This window comes from Adelges cooleyi, unplaced genomic scaffold, assembly GCF_023614345.1.
Source record: "Adelges cooleyi isolate 19-005CV unplaced genomic scaffold, UGA_ACOO_1.1 ACOO_flye_CR_arks_rails_tigmint_CR_PRNA_651, whole genome shotgun sequence".
NCBI lineage: Eukaryota > Metazoa > Arthropoda > Insecta > Hemiptera > Adelgidae > Adelges > Adelges cooleyi.
In genome coordinates, this window is record NW_026096352.1 from 5,888,937 (window position 1) to 5,909,968 (window position 21,032).

Consider the following 21,032-nt stretch of genomic DNA (forward strand, 5'->3'; position numbering starts at 1 on the left):
ACTATAGTTTTTGAATCGATGGAATTTCGTTTATTTTAACATCATATTTAAACACTCTATTTGTTTAATTATGTTAAAATAATGAAAATGTCAACAGAACATTACGCGGTGTATACATAGATAGGTACGGGAAAACACAGGTTCACTGCGGTTACAATACGTACATCATTCATAAAAAACAATACCATCATAAGATAATAATATAGTCTGTATAGAAATTCTCATTTTTGTCCTCATAATGTTGGGCGGGCGATAAATTAACATAAATAATTTCTGACAACTCGAGTCTTAAATACTAACAACTTTTTGTACACGATAATAATAATTATAAAAATATTTAAATTTAATTAAAAAAAAATAGTTTCAAAAGTATAAAAAATTAATTAGTAAGCGTGAAAATATAAATAACATAATAATTATATCGTTGAGAAACGATAACTTTTTTGGTTTGTTTTTTAGACATATACGCGCCTTAACCTTGTTTTATTTATTTTTTTTTTTATACGGTTTAACTTCCGCGAAAGCAATAGTGTGATGGTGTTGTGCGGGGGGGGGGGGGGTCGAGAGAGGAGGGTATTTATTCAACACTGACAGTAAGTATATAGCGTGATGCGGTTCACGTGTACGGGTTTTTGTGCTTTGGCATGCTGGATATGACGTCTTTTCTTTTCCAAACGTTCCTGGTTGGCGACGGCGACCGGTAAGATGAACATCCGGCCAGTCTTTCGCCAACGTTAGGGTCGGGCTCCATCCTCAACGGGTGTCTGGTCGGTTCGGCTGAAGTTTTCCTTTTGGGTTTTTCTAACCCCGAATTGATCTGACTGGGTTTTCTGGATTTCGAAGCCGCTTGCTTGAGCAGAATGTGCTCAATGTCTGCTGTTTTCGACCGCAACACGGATCCGCCTATACTGGATATACTTGAACACCCTTTGGAGGCGTCCTAAACATCAAATTCAAACAGGAAATCGTGTTAAAAATAAAACGTGAGTGTAGTAGGGGATTAATTGTCTATTTTCTTTTACCCAGTAGAAATAATCGAGCATAACTTCTCTAAACCCATAATTAAACACAGTAATAAGACATTAACTTTTATAACTTTCCACACAACATAGTACACATTTTTACCTTCAAAGTACCTTTTGAATAGTGATCGATTAATATGCTACTCATACTGAAAGTATTGTGTGAAAGTTATTTTTATAAAATATCTAAAAAAAGTAATTAGTAGAACTTTGTCTCTTATTTAAAACGTCTTTATCGAGTTATTTTTATAGCTTATTTTAAAATAACTTTTATAATCGAGGTGCAATGGTAGTCAGTACCAACTTCACCATAAGGTGAGAACATACGTTTAACGTATCAAACCCAATAATTGTGTAACTCTAATTGTGAAATCACTCTACTAAGTATAATGTAATGTCATACGATAAACCAGTAAATAATTGGAACTTTTATTTAAAATGAAAAATTCTTATAAAAACTGGTAAAATTGAAATTATTGCAGAAGTTCTACAACTGTTTCGAATCCTTAAAGCGTAGATAGATATATCATACTAACAGGTGACAGTGTAGATATATCTTCGTGGCCGTGTTTGAATTTCTCTTTGTACAGCGGAGTCTTGGGTACACCAGTGGCACTGGCACTTTTCGACAATCTATCCAGCCCGGTGCTGGATAAAATCTTCTGGTAAAACTTGATGTCTTTCTCTTTGACTTTTTTGTCGGCTTTCAAGTGGTCGGCCTCCATGTCTTTTGCCGGTGCGTCTTTAGCCGTAGGGGACGTGTTAGACTTGTCATCTAGTTTGGCAGTTCGTTTGTGATACTCGGCGCCAACGTTGTCGGGTGAAGTCGGCGGACTAGACACTGAACTACTTTCCGATGACACTGCGGACGCTGTCGAACGTTGATGATTCGCCGCAGAACCTATAATAATTATCGCAATTAGATATTACAAACGTTATGAAAGGAGTACAAAAAAAATCATCCAAATTACAATCCACAATAGTCGCGTTACAGTGTTTACATTTTACCTAGATAACTATTGAATGCACTCACTATTATTTTGTCTGCTCTCGTCCTCGATAAACGGTATATCGGTGTCCTCGACGTTCAACGATTGAGACGGCAAATGCTTTACGGGCACCGGTATCATCAGACTGCCAGTAATCACTCCATCGTCATTGTTTGCCTAAATCAAAACTAACAATATTGTCATCATATTATGTTTGGGGCGGAAAACAAATAAGCCTATTAGAATATTCGCGTCGGCGTTCCCTGTTAAAATGGACGTTTATATAAATAACCTTTTTCGAGGTTTTCATTTCTATTAAGTACTGTAATATAATATGTTGTTAGCTGTTATGATTATATTTGTCAAATCATACTTGGTCCCCGTTGGATTGCGACTGGCCGCTTGGTTGCTCTTCGGATTTCTTGTTAACGTGCATTCGTTCGAAAACCGGATAAGTGAACGACTCGACGTCATCAGGAAAAAACGCTTTGCTCCGACCCCTTCGCGTTTCTCGTTCTCTAGACCTGGAACACATATTATATCAATATTGAACTGCAATGTATGCACTTTATATTGTAACGGGTTGACTATTTGCCGCCCATTCGTTGTATTAACTATTATACCGCTGAATCGTACCGGTTTGCTGGATAACTAAAATGCAAGCTTATAGGAATTTCAAATTTTAAACGACTTGTCGGTTTAGGTCCTTTTTTCTTACTTGTATCTATACTCGTCAGTGTCGTCAGGTCCACCGATTCCAGCGTTCCGATGCGTAAATTCTCCACGAGTCCATACTTTTTTCCCTTGAGCGTCCCCGAGTCTGGTCGATTCTAAATCTGGCGAAACGCTACCTTCGTCTTTTGCCGGCACGTTCAACAACGAATCCTGATTAGAGCCATTCCTGACAACAATCAAATTTCAAGTTACACGTGGACAGAGCAAATTGTACAGGTGGACGGCAGCCAAAATAGTAACAGATCCAGTTAATTACACTAGTCGTAGGTTTGCGATAAAGTTTGTAGGTGGCACACGGTTCGACAAAAATTAGACCTACTCATTTTCGACCAATTCCATTTAAACACTTAACCAATAATAAAATATTTGGCAACCAAATATTAAAAATAATATACATATTATATGTAGGTATATATAATTTGTATATTTTATGAAATTATTTATTGTGGTGTATAATAATTGTTATAATTGTAATTCCGTGTATTCTATATCTTAATTTTAGCCTTACGTATGATCCCTACAAACTTTTTAGATAATTTAAGTAATAATAATACTATATAATATATTCAATAAAACCTGATAGGAAATATTTTTTCACTGGTCAATATAGACAGTGATATTTCTAAATAACAACAAAAGCTTATTGGTTATACATAAATATTACTATTTAGTACCCACACTATAATTCGATTGGTACATAATTTTAGTGTAATGATGATATTGATGTTAAATGCTAATATCTTAAAAAACTTATTTTGGCGCTAAGATAATGATAATTCGTACAACATGTGATAAAATGATTTGTTTTTATTTTTTTTTGTTTTTGGACCCACGATACTTTCTAAGCCACAGGCAATTTATTCATGCGGCCAGTTTATAGGTATAAATCGTACCTAGAAGGTACTTTATAGGGCCAAAATGTAACAATTTCACCACATCCTATTCAAAATTGAGAAAACCAAAAATGTACTTATTTTTCAATTTAAAATGATGACGCGCTATACCTATTTTAAACATATTCGAATTAGTTCCAAATTTGTATAGAATATTCTTAAGAAGTGTTATCAGAATACGTTGACAAACTAAAACAATATCAAAACCCCTTTTCTCAAAAAGGGGTGGAAATTTTCCTTTATTTCTCTTTTTCAATGGAAGTTTTATAACTGAAATGTCTAAAAAGTAGCCTGAAGGTAAATCTATAGTAGACTTATAACATATACAATTTTCTCAAAAATCTGTATTTAAACTTTTTTTACCGAAAAAAGAGGAAAATTACACTTTGACCATAGTTAATTACTAGGTTGCATTATGAAAGTGAACAGACAACATGACATCAAATATAGTTTCATTTAATTATGTTGTTAATTACAGTAAATGGGAAACAACAGCTACAAATTGTTAAAGACATAAGATCGACTCTAATCGTGTTTAACTTATAAAAAAAAAAAAAAATGTAAACACATTATTCACATAATAATACTTTTATTGATATTTTGTACTTCTACCATATACACATTTGCATTGAGGGGTTTTTTATTTGTAAGTGATTTCATCACTTTCAGTTATAAAAATTCTACTAGACCTGTGACCTCCCCTGTCTCAAATGCTCCACCCCTTCTATGAGACGGTCCCACTATACTGTCTTTTTATTATTGGTTTAGTGTTTTAATAGAATTTACCGAAAATGATGCTGGTTGATAAGGTGTAGGTTTATTTTCGCCAAATATTTTTCCGTTTTTATAGATTTGAAAAAATTGCCTTTCATACGCAGTGCTGCTTTTAAGAAAAAAAAGCTCAATTTGATTATTAAAAAATAATTTTTTGATATTTCCTCCAAATTCCTAAAACTATTAATTAGTTTACAAAAATTTGTTTATGTATACAAAAATCGAGTATTTAAGAATTAAGATTTGCATAAATTGTTTGTTCCGAACAAGGCTAAATCGTATCTTTAAATATAATACTTAAGAGGCATTTATCTTGGTATTGTATTCGTTTCTCGTAACATTATGAAACCGACTATGTATTCCCCATGTCCCCTCGCACAAGCTTCGATTATTTGGGAGGTAGGTTATATTTTAAAATGACAATGGGAAAAACCTAATACTTGTGACATAAATATATATAAGTAAATTTATTTTTGTAGATGGGTCTCTAGTAAGTAAGTATATATTAAATTTCCAGTTACATAGTGTAACTTTTAATACATGTAATAACTAATTTGAATTACTGGATATTTTTTTCGATGAATGAAAATCGCAATCTCATCACATTGTCTAAAGCTTCAGGATTCGTGTCTGCCATTTGAACGTACACCTCATCAAGGAGTTCAGCGGGCACCTTAAAAAATAAATTTACTTAAGAATGTTACTGATTTAATAAAAGAACATAATACGTGTTTTAGCGTAATATCATTAAACATTTTTTTTAATTTTAAGCGAATATATTTTATTTAAATACTTAATCTGCCTGTTTTAATATTATTTCTTTATTCGTGCCTACCTTAAACAAATATTCGTGGTTTTCAATCAAAGACGTAACTACGTCGATAGCTAGTCTCCTTTCCATTGTCATTTCTTCACTCAAGTCATTTGGACTGATCTCCTTGATAGATTTGTGAAGAATGTTTGGCGCAAATAATGTAGCCAAGTTGCTAGCGTCCATTTTATTGCCTTCGACCAAATGTCCTGATACAATAATAATAATCGTCATGCAGTTATGCTGAATAATATATTGTTTTAAAATCTATTTTTAACTTTGATAGCGGAACGATGTCTTTTGTGAACTTGTAAACAATACGTATTTAAAAGAACAACATCAAGCAGAGAAGTTTGTCTGCATATGAAAAAACTACTAGTGATCAAGTAGGGCTTCTAGAGGTATATCTAGTTTCTGTTTGTTGTTTAAATGTTTAACATTGAATTGAAATGAAAATACTTGTATCTTATAAAACACATTGCTTATACAGGGTGGGGCGGAGCCGACTGACGAGTTTTGAGGGGCTATAAATAACGAACAGTAAAACTTAGAGATAAGCGGTTTGTTTTATTCAAATTATTAACAAGTACCGTTTTTTGGGTTAAGTTTTAAAAATTACATCCCCAAGATGGCGACTGCCAGCAGCAATACATTGTTGCAGGCGTTTTTAGCGTCTTGTTGTTACCACACATCTCTTAAGTCATGATCTTCAGCCATTTCCTCCAACTTGTGCTGCAGATAAGTTGTCAACATTAAAACATACCGAGTGGAAGTGACTGTGACGGTCCTGTTCTCCTCCTCAAAAAGTACGGGCCGATCACTCCATGTTGGGATACAGCACACCACACTGTCACTTTAGGAGAATGGAGGGCATTTCCCGTGGGTTAGTTTCAGCCCAGTAGCGAAAGTTCTGCTTGTTTACAGCCCCAGAAAGATGGAAATGGGCCTCATCGCTACAAAAAAAAGTTGCTGTCGAAACGTGCCGAAAAGCTCACGAAAACTTCCAAAAACGCCTGCAACAATGTATTGCTGCTGACGGTCGCCATCTTGGGGATGTAATTTTTAAAACTTAACCCAAAAAAAACGGTATTTGTTAATAATTTGAATAAAACAAACCGCTTATCTCTAAGTTTTACTGTTCGTTATTTATAGCCCCTCAAAACTCGTCAGTCGGCTCCGCCCCACCCTGCAATAGATGATACGGCTACACTAGACTCTTACCGCAAGAATCCTTCGTGTCTTCGGAGTATTTAGCCATATTGCTGAGGAACATAAGTAAGACGTGGAGTGTATTGCGGTTTGCTACTGGTAACAGTTGAATTAGGTGTTTTATCGCATCCAACTGTAATTTCCTGTTACGGATTTCTGTGGGAAGCACAATAGGACGTTAGTGGAGTATTGCAACCGATCAACTAACGGCAGTATTTTACTTTGAGTTTGAATGAAACATTGGTATAGATCGTTGCACAGAAGCGAGTCGGGCAACGCTCTAAAGTATTCTTTTAACAGTGTGGCCACATCGTGCACGTGGTCCTCGGTTTTAGACAGTATGCTCTCTAAAGATTTTCCATGGTCGAAATCTTCTCGAAGCTGCAATGAAGTCACATTACAATGTTATCGTCAAACGCCACACCAAAGACAATACGTTAATATTATGTTAATGTTGACATATTATATCGACACGGTCTCGAAGCGTACCTGTCTCAAACGTTTTTTCGAACTGCTTATCCGGAATACTCCTACTTTGTGTAGTCCGTAATCTTCTAAGTAATTCAAACACGATGTGACGAAACTAGGCACCCCGTGGTTGCTAATAGGTTTACTGTAAGTATTGTCCTGGTCATAAGACAATGTGTTCGAATTGGAACTTGTAGTAAAAGTCTTGATTAACTCGCTGACGGGCGGATTTGCTGTGGAGTCACAGGAATGAGATCGCTAAAAAACATACAATAGTCGACATTTTAGAAGATACGGTTATGGATTATAATAAATGATATAGTTTCATTTTATATACCTAATATCAAGATGTTATCATTAGTCTAACCTTCATGGCACATACTTGAGGAACATGTAGTAACCATATATAAAAATGAGTAAACGCTAATTACAAAAAATTATTTCAACATGGATATGTTATTGGGATGGGGTCAATCGGAAAATCTGTGAGTCACGCTGAACGTTCATGAGTATATATATATATATATATATATATATATATATATATAGTTCAAAGATAAAAATAGAGATAATAGATTAGAGATAAAAATAGAAATAATAGATTAAAGATAAGAGATTAGATACTGAACGTTACTGAGGAAAATGTGTGGCGTGATCTAGCGGTCAAGCTTAAGATTACGTACATTTTTACATTTTTTGTGGGCAAAATCCAAAAACATCTTACTTAAATTTTCAGTATACATATAATTGACCTCATAAAAAAATCATGGTGGTTGTACGGACCGTAATGCTATAACATATCCATGATTCAATGTTTTTCCGGGGAGCAGAGAAAATAACTAGGTTTTTTTTCGAAATAAATAATAGTGAATTTTTACACCATAAAAAAAAGTAAATTAATATTTCATTTATTATGTATATATATCTATGTTTTTGTTTATTCAAAAATCTCAACGAGGATAATTATTAACTTTTTAATTATGGTTCAATCTAATATTAATTTGAGGTTAAAGAAAATACAGAAATTATAATTATTGGAATAAATAGCAATAGCATAAAGCGATACACGATCAACAATACCAAGTCAATAAAATTGTATCAATATTTGGAGTAATTTAAGTTTCCCATAAACCAGTTAATATCTTCAGCGCTAACGATAGACTGATCTAACCCAACCAAGAGTCTGTCGTTAGCGCTGAAGATGACAACATTGTTGCCTAAATACGCATAGAGTGTATTATTTGTATGGTTTATTTTAGTATAAATTTCTTTAACAAATTAAACACGTTTATGTAGAGGTCTGCACAATGTTACATATATCCAAAAACCGTTTAATAAATAGATAAATCAAATTATAAATATCGGCAATAACTAAAAAAAACATGTTATAATATTATTTTCTTATAATTAGTAATTCACTTTAGTACGAATATTTTTTGAAGAAAATAAATTATTGATAGTAAGTTATAATGCTTTAATAGAGGTGCAATATTTTCTAATATGGAACTAGTTCTACATGACTGATACAACCACTCTCGGATCTTCTACCTAGGACCTCCTTAAGTGAATTAATTCAAATTAGATGTAATAGATAAGGACACCACTGTGTATGTTTTAATACCTAAAAGTCCTCGTGTATAACACTACTTGAACCCTAGATTTATTTGGAAGTTGATGGATCTAACTCGAATAGAGTTTGTTGAATATGTTATAATATTGCTTTAAATACCTCACTGGGATCTTTTAGAACTTCGATGTAACTCGAAAAGCTACTCCGTGCTCGAGGCGATTTTGGCACATATTGCGCCTCAGCTGGGACCTTTAAGTGAGATCTTGACGAACGTTCTTGCTCTACACAATCATTTAGCGAAACGCCAAATATTGTTTGTGGATATAGGCTTTCTGAAAAAACAGTTTGTTTTGTCAAAATAATATAATTCTTATACAACGTTTATACATTTAATTGCATATTTATGTTCGTTAAAAAAAGACAATTTATTATGTGCTTAAGTACACATTATAAATTGTTATTTTTTGTCATTTTACAACATGGTGACTGTGCGTTAATGTAATTTAAAGTTCAAAAATAAATAAACATGTTATTTGTGAATGTGATTTAAAAGAATGACTAATAATAGATGGTAGGTAGCGTTGGATGTGTTTGTATCTTTGACGCTAGCTATGCGGCGCAATTAACAGTAGATTAAGTCAGAATCCAAATTTATGTTCTTCTTCGTTATTTTGTTCGTACATTATGTTTTATTAAATACTAAATAAAACATTTAATATATTATAAATAGAAATATTATTGATCATGACCACCTTTTGTTTTTCTTCTTACTAGCTCTAATCCCTAATAGCAACAAAATAATGAAAGTTGTGGGGTGGTCTAAAGCGACTAAAACTAAAACTTTAATGAGAATTTAGTTTATCGAAATTTGAACTCTTTTTTAACAAAATACAAAAAAGTATAATCAGCACGACTTTTTACAGTTTGAAGTTCAGTTCTTACCAGTAGATTTATCGAAATTGTTGGCCAAAAAAACACTAAAAATGTACTCTGTTAAACTACAATCTCAATGTGTTGTGTAAATTGCCTAGTATATATATATATATTAATATTAATATTTATAATAAGATGCAAAGGTACTAGGATTATTTCCTTACACGAGTTACGACAGCGGACAGCCTCATTTTAGTTAAAAAGTATTTTAAACTGTGATTACAACGATACAAATCGGAACCAGATATAATGAACCAACTTCACATTTATATTTGTACTAATTTTATTTCTAATGGTAATTGTTACAATACAATTAAAATTAAATATATTATGTACCAATTGATTAAGTTACGTAAAATGTAATGACCTATTTGTAACGACCTTTTTGGAAATTAAAATGATCCTAGTCGCTAAAAAAAAAATACAAGTTTAACATTAGATGTCCAAGGTCATGTGGTAAACATGCTAAATACGACATGTATACATTTTTTTTTATAGAAATTAGGTATATAAATGTATTTTGAAAACGTTACGTTAATCATGTCACGTTAATCAAAGTGTATTCTATTATTGTGCACACTTATAAATAAACTGTACGATCAAAAGCTTTTGCAAAATGTATAAATGCAATGGAAATTTCAAATTCCCTTTGAACTTGTATGACTTAGGAATATTTTTTTTCAAAACTAATAAACATTATTCGAGGACTGTTTATGAACATAATAAAAAAATAACTACGCTGGTACTGTATTTCTGTGATTTTATGTAATCGATAATAATTAATAACATACCATTACCATTATTGAAGATTATAGATGTTAATTATAATTTGATTGAAACTAGAACCCGAAATCGTGTTCCTATTTAAGCAACCCTATATATTGTTTGACTAAGTGAAAACAGCAGATCATAATTTTATATTTTCCCAGAGAGAGACAGAAAATATGCAGCAAAAAGAAGGTATTTTTTAATCAGTATCTGTTAATCAAATACGTTAATATACTTTTGAGTTTTGAATACATACAAATTCAGAGTGTCTATTTTTTACGCCAAATACATTAACTCACTATATTTGCACCGGATATGTTTAGACGAATACAGTCATGCAGCGTACAAAACATATCCACAGAGCTTTAAAGGCTTAAGTTATTATATCGCTTAGTTGCCATCATTATGCATTTATTTTTGACTCAATGTTCCAAAATATCATCCTCTAAAGTTTTACGAATCCGCCGGTTTTCATTGTCACGGCTACAATATACGTAAATTGTATAAACTAGGCCGAGAAAAAAATAATAATCGTTAAAAATAAACAACCTAGATTTCCCAAGATTTTTTATGCTCCCCTGGATACAAAACCGTGGGATTGACAGAGAAGTCCGTAGAAACGTCACAGAATGCACAAGTGTACATAATGTAATGACGATTTAATATCTTGTCATAACCTTTGCCAAAAAAAAAAGAGTTAAATTTAACTTATTTCGCCTGAAAAAACACCCATACTACTCGTGGAATACTATCACACATAACGCAAATACCAATTATTATTATTATTATTTTTTTAGTAAAATCGTGTTTTTGTTAATGTGCCTATAAATATAGTTGGATTAATATAAGTCGCCTCTGTAGTTGTACCTCTTTACTTGTGATAGACTAGCTTAAGGGGGATTTACCACGATGTTCATACATTTTATTTTTATATGCATATCTGCAATATTTATATAGGCCTAAATAAATTGGGATTTTTGTTTTATAGTCCAAACAAAAATGTGTTCTCGTATAACTTATTAGAACTAGTAAAATCCAATATGCATTTATGATTATTATTATAATTAACTTTTTATATTAAGACATGCAATTCAAATATAATAAATAGTTTTTAAATTTTTTATAATTAGGAAATTGTACTGTTAAATTTTAAAATTACTTTAAATTTTCCGGTTTCGTCCTGGATCCTAGTATGTTTTCATTAATTAAAAAATGAAACCTGATGTTAATCCATTCGACTGACAATAATATTATAAAACAATAGAAAAAAAGCTATATTAGTGTAATGATTAATGATGTTAGACCTGATACAAAATACAAGAGTAAAGTGTTTATAGATGATTTAATACTACTTAAAAAAGGTAGAATTGAATGAATTTCTACCAACTTTATGGATATTTAAAAAAAAATACAATAATTATAATTAATTTTTAAAAATGCGTTGCTCAGTGAATATACGTTGTTTTATAGTCACTCCCAATAAGTTATCCTAGCAGAATAATTCCTGGGATTTTTATAAATATATTAGCAAAGGATTACTCAGAATTAGTGTTAACATTATTAATAATTAATAATTATTAAAATAATATTATTTGTGTTTTACCCATACCATAATATTAAAACTAGATAATCTTTTTAAATTATGCTAGATAAGCCCCTTCCCCCAAATAAGCAGAACTTATGTATGTATAAGGTGGGAAAAGAGGTTGCTTAACAGTGTACAGGAATCGAACTATATAATTTTAGTCAGAGTAGACGAAATTGTATTTTATTTTCTAATAACTTTCAAATAATTATTTTTTTATTCATTTGAAAAAAAGTAACAGAATTATTCGATTGCATTTTTTCGAATAATGCCTAAATCTACCTTTAGAACACCAAGATTTACACTTTATACTACTTGTATTAAAAGTGATTTCTAAAACATAAATAAATAATTGTTGAGGAGGCGAGCCAGAGATTAAACATATATATTCGCCAACCTGAGATTTTAGGTATATTTGATCACTGAAATTCAATTATTTATAAGTTTTATTAATTATTTTATAAGTTTATTAGTTTATCCAATCATGTAACTTTACTGCTTAAAATGGATTTAAAAATAATATACTACTAAAAATGTAAATAAGTCTCACTAATTTGAGTAGTAAAATATACAATTGTTCATAATATTTCAAATAGGTTATTGAACATACCATACTAGACACGACTAAACCACTATTAAATAATAATAAAATAATTGTATAAACAAAAATACATTTAGTGTCTACATTGTTAAAAACAAACTAGAGCATTTATGTTAGTTAAGCAAACATGGAATGAAGCTATGTATAATGAAACTTATAAATAATGTTAGGTAGTACCTAGTTTTGTTTTAAACGTACTCATGTGTGAGTTTAAATTTAAAAAATGTATATATAAGTATTAAGTAGTTACCATTCTCATCTTTATCTTTTAAATTGCCAGTGGTATTCGCTCTCCTTTTCAAAAGATATGGCCTTCGTTTCTTCGGACCGGAAAGCACGTTTCCTAAAAATGAAAATTACAATAAAATAGTTCTTCATTATTTTACAAAACTCTATGCAAAAAAAAAATTGGGTTAGTGATCAAAATCATGGATTATTCCACGATTATCAACAATCATATTTATTGCATCGTCTATTGACTATTAGTTATAAAATCCGATTCGTTTTAGGTTATTTATCCTAACATATTACTACATTTTTATGAAACAATTTATTTTAAAGCAAATGCTCAAGTAAGCACGTTATACTATAACGATTTATAAATCAATGAAGGTTTTGAGTTTCATTTACAGAAATTACTTATTACTATACAGACAGTGTGTTATAGTATTATGTGCACACACATAAGTTATACCTATGTGCATCTTGCACATGTGACGTGATCATCTTGTCACTTTTTATTATGGAATAAGTATAAGGAACGCTGTTTTAAAAATAATAATTGAATAAATTGATATGCTTGAGTAAATTAAATTATAGCTTATAATGTTTGTAATAGACAAGAGCAGTTTCTAAATGCAACACCTCTGTTATAATTATGACCAACTGAATACATTGAAGAACTACTAGCTGGCCGGTATTCAATTTAGTTGTTGTTTATTTTTCTACTATTTTTCTACATATTACATACATAAAACTGTTAGTGAATGTTTTTCCCCTAATAAATTCTGCAATTTCGCTATGGTTTTATGCAAATTTAATAGAGGCACAAAAAACAAAAATTAACGGGTATAAAAACACGTGTTTTCAAAAGTCACCTAGATTTTTATTAATAGAAAACAATTCAACGATAACGTATACATCTACTTGTTAAAATAAGAATAATCTGCTGAAAATTTTGACTGGTCGAAAACTATCACAATTGAACCTATTTAATATAGGATTCGTGTTAAATATTAATAAACTGTTAAAAAAAAAAAAATGTGTTCGATTCAACAACTCGTAGGTAAATATTCAAATCAATTTTTAATTTCTTATTTTAATTTTAAGTAGTATATTAAATAAAAAATTATATTCTTTAACTTAAAATATGTGTATATTTGACCACTGTGGTGTGGTTGAGTAAAGGGAGCAGATAAACATATTACTACGTGCCACTATTTCTCCCGTCTTAAACTTTAATAACTTTAAAAGCAATTATTCAAAACACATTATCGAACAGTCAACATTTTCAGCGGATTAAATATTTAATAAATGTTACGTTAGATATTTGGTAATCTTATATTATTGTAAAATAAAATAAATACAAATGTTTTCAAAAAGAAAAACCACAAAATTGTATTTTTGTGTCATACGTTAAACGGATCAATATACAGGATATTTAGATGAATTCCACATTACCTGTAGGGATTCTCAAAGGAGCTCCAAGATTTATTTCTTGAAGCTTGTTTAAAGCAACGTACGATAGTATTTCCTTTTCAAGGTCAGTAAGATCCAGAAGCGACAAGTCCTAAAATGAACAAAAAATAAAGTATATATTGCAACCGTTTATACAAATAGCTATGTATTGAAATTATTCTTACTTTAAGTAAGATGGATTTTCCACTAGCATGCAACCATAAACAGTTACCCTAAAAATAAAATACACGTATAAATATCATGAGGGAAAACAAAATATGCAAAATTATTAGTCAATTACAGTCAATGCACAATTAACACACATAGTAGAAATATGCTAGAATATAAATAATAGGGTATGTGTGTGTATTACCTATGTTTTGTAATTTTATGTTTGTTGTAATATTATATGATTCTTTATTATATTTACTTACTACTATGTAGTTCATTATTTGTATTTTATGCATTGAACTATTTTAAAACTTTGTTGTGCCCAATTATTTGTAGAAACTCGAAAACTGTATTTAAAAAATATATATTTATATGTATAACTTGTACAGAGTTAAGGCGACTAATAATATCCACAACTGAAGCTTAAGGTATCATTATTTTTACGGTTTTAAAATACAGGCAAGCTTTTTTTATGGTGTAAAAGACCAATAGTCATTTAGTTAATCGTTATTTAACTATTTCCGATAGTGAATTATTGAATTCAGTTGATATCATAAAATTGTATACTTCAAAATAAAATACCATTCAATATCGACGTTAAAATCGATAACTATATGTAGAAAAAATAACTAACAGAAAACATGTTGCCTTTCACTAAATGGTGTCGTATATTTTTAAAAATACAAAACACATAAAACCTAAAATCAAAGTACAGTTTTAATTTTAAAAAATAAAATAAAAAATATATATATATACAATAGCTAAAAGTATCTAAATAACTAGACATCTTTGATAGTAAGCTTTCAGCACACAAAGTAGCAATAACCCACATAATCTCTGCCGGGACTATTTAATTAGTAGAATTCACACAATATAAGTGTGAAAAAATGATAGGAAGGAAAAGGGGTTAAAATTAACTTATGGGAGACTCGTGCCAAGAATAATATTACTTTTGGCTAGTTAAATTTCCTACTAGCTACTTAAAAAATTAAACTAATAGTATAATTTTTTTATACACTTCATTAGTAATATGCTTCACGCTTATTATAATTGAAAATTCTGGAAGTACTATTGTGGAAATTGTTTTCTACTAATTTGATTAAATTTTAATTGGTAAGGGCAAGGCTGCTTATGTTAACACCTAGTTTGTACTGAACCGTAAATATTCTTTTATAAATTAGAATATCACTATAATATTTTATTTTATTAATCTATTTTAATTATAAATAGTAGATATTAGGATAAACGTGAACTGCTTAATTATATTTACATACAAATGACATAAATGAAAAGTGAAGTTAAGCATATGATATAATACTCTTTACTAATTCAACCACTCAAGAGGACCCCCTACTTATTTAAGAGTTCGGTATAGGCATTTTTTTGCAAATCATAATTTAATATATAAAATGCAATATATAATTATAACTACAGTAATTGAGACTATTTTTGGAAGTTATTTATTTTGTATGACTATCACAGCAACCTCGACGCATTTTAAATATTTTTTCATAAACATAGCTACTACCTACGCAGAATTTGTTTTCAGTCCATGGTAGTTTTAGAGCAAACACACCTGTTATGAAATTAAAAGATAATAATATTTTTAGAGGTAATGAAATATTTTCTTTTTAACATTTTTGTGGTACTTAATGTTGAACAAAGGTATTAATTCCCTTTTTCAAAACAGTGATAACTTTTCTTCTTAGAAATATTTTGGTTAAAAAAGGATATGTCTTTGTCTCAAAATGTTGTTTTATTTTATTTTGATCATAGGAGATTTTGCTTTAAAACCATTATGGGCCGATTAAAAGACATTCTGTTAATGCTTGAAATTTGGTAGGACAACTTCCTTTCAATTTTACTATTCAAATAATTAGCGTAATATTTTGTTTTGTTATTTATTATTATTATTTCAAATTTATAATAGGTTCATATTTTGTTTTATAGTATTGATATTTTTAATTCGCAGTCAAGTTTAGTATTACTATTGAATCATTGTTTTGATAATTATTTATATTAAAACTCTGAATATTTTTCCAAGGTTAAAAATACACAATATAAATAAAGTGAAATTTTTGCATGCGTTAGTCACTGACTTTGCCAAAATCTGTATACTTTAAAGTATTTTTTAAAACATATGTTTTTATAAAACTACATAAAAAATGAATTATAATAAATCTTGTTACCGAACTGAAAGTTTCTCTTGATAAATATAGGTCAACGTGTACATGATAAATAAATTGTAAACATTATATTGTAGTAGAAACTGTAAATATAAAGTGGGTAACACCAGTTTAGGGTATTATACAGCTTAGACTCAATATAAATATGTTTTGATTATTTTTAGTACATTTTACACATTTTTACTCAGGTTTTTAAACAAATATTGAAAATTAAGGACATATTGTAACGTTGCAGTGTTCTAGACAAGGTATTAATAAAAATAAAATGGTAAAATCATCGCCTGACTTGATATAATATGATTTCATTGAATTTTGTTGGTAAATAGAATTTCAAGTATTAATATTTTTAACAAATCTGTTCAAAGTAAATATACATAAAATTCTTAATTTTAGCTTTGCGCGCACGCCAACGATTTACTCTTATAACCGTAGCCTTTTAAACTATAATAAATAAATAAATAACCGTGCCAAAAGTAAATAATAAAATCAAAACATATTTTAGAAAATAAATTAGTTTAATAAAATACTAAAAAAAACCGCTTCGATGTGAAACTGTAGATGTAAAAACTATTAGGTATAAATATAAATTAATTTTTAGGCAGTAAAAGCTTTTAATAAACGTGTATTTTAGTGTTTGAGTTTTTTTTCAGTAAAAAAACTTGACTATGGATATTTGAAATTTAGAAAAAAAACTTTTTAAGTTGACATTATCTACTGTACTTTGATGCGGAGCTGAGAAGGTAATTTTTTCAATTATGTGTTTTTGTATCTGAACCCATTATATGTATTAGAAATAGGCTGATAGCTACTTACTTTATTGTACCACAAAATTGAAAAAGTCGATCCCTTCTTGTTCAAAATCGAAAAAAAAACACTTAAAATGCTTATATATTTTTCAACTTAAAATTTCGGCGCACCAAAACTTTTTAAAAAATAATTAAATTAGTTCTAAATTGAAATATACTTTAAGCATAGTATTATCAATATACTTTGAAAAACCAAAAACGTATCAAAACCACTTTTCCTTAAAAAGGGTGGAAATTAGTTTTTTTCACTCTTTTATATGAAGTTTAAGGCCTGGATATTAGCCTCAATGTAGATCTTAAGAATGGCTCTAATATGTTTGCTTAAAAATCTATAGTTAAACTTCATATTATTATTATAGAAAACCAAATAAATGTGGAAAAATTCACTTTGATCGTAATAAATTTCTAGATTGCTATGTTTGAGTTAAAAAACAGTTAATAGGTATCGGAAAAATACTTTCATAATGTTGTTGATTCGCTTATTAGTAACAATGATAACGAATTTTTAGGGAAGCTAGACGATGAACCTAAATCATATCCATTCTAATACTAAAAATACATTTTTAACACATTTTTGTCTTTCCAATTATCGATGTTTGTAATTTAACCATACGCATCGAAGCTTTTATTTTAAAGTGGTTTATCATCCCAATATGCTTTAACCCCATTATCCCTATTATGTCCCTACCCCACTGTGCTGGATTTTTTTTATTTAGAAGTTTAAAAAATAAAAACCGAAATAAGGATATATCAACAGGTATAATTCGTGAAGTTATACATGTAATGGTTTAAAAAAAAAAGTATAGCGGAGACAGCGAATCTGTTAATATTATAAAATTAAACTATCGATAAAAATCATTAGGAAGGTAATAATGTGCTTACAATTTTATTTTTAGTGTAAGGGTAAGTCTAATTTTAAGACCTCTAGTCTCAAAACTATGCTCAAAAAAATTCCACCTCTTCTAGGGATAAGGGTTTTTGATATTTTGTTTGTCGAATATATCTCTAACGCTTAACTACTTAATTTTCACACTATTTGCGTTAACAAAATCGCATGCCGCTAATGTAATTTCTATAAGACTTTGTTTACATTTTATTGACACAAACAATTTTGTTATAATACACATTTGTTTTTCTAGTTTTAACCTATTTTTTTATCAAAAGGTTTACTTATTGATTTTAACATTTTGTTTTATAAATGTATAAATACAACGTTTATCTTTTTTGATTATTGTCAATTTCATCAGTCCATGGACATCAAATTGAATTCATCTACATTAGGAAGATCTCATTACGAATTAGTATATTGTATACATATGTATTTTTCGTTATGTTTGAGTATAATTTATTATGAACATATTAAGTACAGCAAACGAAAAGATGAAAATGCCACTGCGGTTTTTTTTATATTAGAAATATCCCTTCTGATAAACATATTCCGTTGTTTTATAAAAAAAAAACTATTAGGAAATATTACATAATACTTGCAAATATAACATTTTCTCCTATACAAAACAAATATTGCACCAAGTATTGTTCGTATAAATCATCAAATATGAATTAGCGTTTTTGTAATTTAAGAATAATAATACTGGTTATAGTTAATATTAATTTATTCTGCTTACTAGTGGAGCCCATGGCGAAGAAACTGTATTAGCCCTTGTCTGACTCTTTGAACGTCCTTTCCATATTCTTTTGGACATAAACCCCTGCTGAACATTGGTTGAAGATCTTGATTTCTGCATTCCGGGGGCTGTAACATGTTACCACATTGTTATTTGACAATGAACGTAGTGTTTTTAAAATATCCTAAATATCTTAGCGGATAAGTCATGCGTTACACAATATTAATATATTTTAATAAATAATAAACTACTTAGTTCAAGGAATTTTAGCGCTTTTAACATATCGTAGTCAAGTTAAATATAATATTTAATAAAAATGGAATACATTTTATAACAGAAAATGTCTTACGAATTCTATTTGTTGTATCGACTTATACCTAATCTTGAGAATTTTTCCTACGGTGTAATTATTTAACGAATTTAGATTATTACTCCTGAAAAAAACCATATTATACTCTAATGTTTTCGACATTGTCAACTATTGTGGAGTACCTTGTCATAGAATAAACGAGCTATGTATATATATATATATTATTGTACATAATCTAATGCTATTAGCTCGACAATTTGGTTCATGTGTTGAAACAAAGACAAATATAGCTTACATACAACTCCGTTATGGTTAGGATACAAAACGTCGGGGTTTTCATTTCTATAGTGTGCATTACCGTTGAGGGATTTCGGCGGAGACAAAGGTGGCGATAACAGTTCTTCTCCGCTAAAAGTAGTGCCGGTGTCGATGCTGCTCCTGGAACTGGTCATTCTAGATCCTGAGTTGTCATCGATGGTTTTTAAAACGGATAACCACGAATCGTCAGTTTGTATAGATCTATTGATGTCGTCACCCTCGCATATGTCTGGTTCTCCTTTTCCTTTTATGTTCCTTATGTTCCTATCGTAGTTGACCCTTTTGAATCTGTCAATCTTGTCGGAATCGACGCTTTTCTTCCTGGCCATTCTCAGGTATCGTTTAATGGTGTCGCTCACCGACGGTGATATGTCGTCGTTGTCGACGCTAGTTTTTCGTTGAAGGACTTTGGAAGGCGCCTTTGACGAGTTATCGACGACTTCGGCTAGACCGTCTGACTTCCTGCGGTTTTCCTCTTCGATCAGCCCCAGCACTCCCGGCTCTAAGGGCATCGTTTGCACGCCCACGTCCACGTATTTGTCTTCAACATCTTCGATTTCGATGACAGGCGGTGGAGACGACAGATAACCGATATTTTTGTTGGGCAAGAACAAATTTCTTTGTTTATCGTTGTAAAGTTTTAAGTATTCGCTAGTGGACGCGTTTATCCGGTCGTCGGACGACCGTTGATTGTCTTTCCAAGTTGAATTCAGTGAGTTCAAAGAGCCCAGCCCTATATTTGACGACGAACCTATCATCCTCCTACCCAGAAATCCTCTGGTTTTTCGTAATTCGAAGTACAAGTTTTCCAATAGCTTTCGGTCCATGAGTATGTCACCGATAATTTTTTCTCTGTTGGTAGATCGCGCATAGTATCTCCTTAGAGTTTCCAGTAAGTTTTTTTGCGTGTTATCACTGTCTAATATATAGGACCGTAAGGATTTCTTACTGTCCGACCCGCGGTAGCTGTCCGGCATTTCTTCTGCTTTCGATATATAATCTTCGAGCTTCTCCAATAGTTTCTCGTGGTCCAGTGGTGGTCCTTCGGGCGGCGACGCTTCCCCGGCCGGATTCCTTATATAATCGTTGATGATTTGCACCAAGTCGGATTGGGATTCGGCCGAAGATTTCCCATCACTCGCGTTTGAGTTATCGTTCTGCTCAGCGGCTCCAAACAGAAATTCTTTTCTCATCTGTTCTAATTCATATCGGCCGGCAGGTTTAGGGTGAGCCAGGAAAGTTACACTAGGCACTCGGGCAGCACCTTCGGCTTCGTCCGCGCTACTCGTGTTTTCTCGAACGCTACCGACTTTCTTTAGTCTTCCACTCCTAGGTCTGCCGCGTGACCGGAACCCTAACGCGCCCGGATACGACTGTTTTCTCCAAAGCAAAAATTTCGGTTCTTTTTGGCACACCTCTTGGAAGTAAGCCTCTATTTTGGGTACGTCTTCCGGCCTGTTGGCCACGCCTTCGGGTATCAGTTTCCTGCCGGCGTCCGCCATGTACCTCCAAGTCTTCCGCGTCAACAGCCATCGTTCGCGCTTAGAGCCCCGGGTCTTCCGATCTTTGAACGGATCCTTG

The 21,032-nt window shown here is 31.0% G+C and overlaps 1 protein-coding gene across 1 annotated transcript in view; it reads right to left on the minus strand.

The window, feature by feature from the left end:
• The window catches only part of LOC126844345 (uncharacterized), a 173,070-nt gene continuing 152,038 nt past the window's right edge, over positions 1–21,032 (minus strand). The window contains exons 6-21 of the mRNA XM_050582481.1: positions 19,492–21,017; positions 18,824–18,951; positions 14,221–14,268; positions 14,039–14,147; positions 12,609–12,701; positions 8,631–8,803; positions 6,923–7,159; positions 6,655–6,814; positions 6,446–6,589; positions 5,249–5,433; positions 4,977–5,086; positions 2,730–2,912; positions 2,385–2,535; positions 2,056–2,188; positions 1,559–1,923; positions 1–940 (exon numbers count right to left, since the gene is read on the minus strand). Coding sequence (XP_050438438.1) covers positions 617–940; positions 1,559–1,923; positions 2,056–2,188; positions 2,385–2,535; positions 2,730–2,912; positions 4,977–5,086; positions 5,249–5,433; positions 6,446–6,589; positions 6,655–6,814; positions 6,923–7,159; positions 8,631–8,803; positions 12,609–12,701; positions 14,039–14,147; positions 14,221–14,268; positions 18,824–18,951; positions 19,492–21,017 — 4,069 coding nt within the window. The 3' untranslated portion in view covers positions 1–616. The remainder of the gene's footprint in view (positions 941–1,558; positions 1,924–2,055; positions 2,189–2,384; positions 2,536–2,729; positions 2,913–4,976; positions 5,087–5,248; positions 5,434–6,445; positions 6,590–6,654; positions 6,815–6,922; positions 7,160–8,630; positions 8,804–12,608; positions 12,702–14,038; positions 14,148–14,220; positions 14,269–18,823; positions 18,952–19,491; positions 21,018–21,032) is intronic.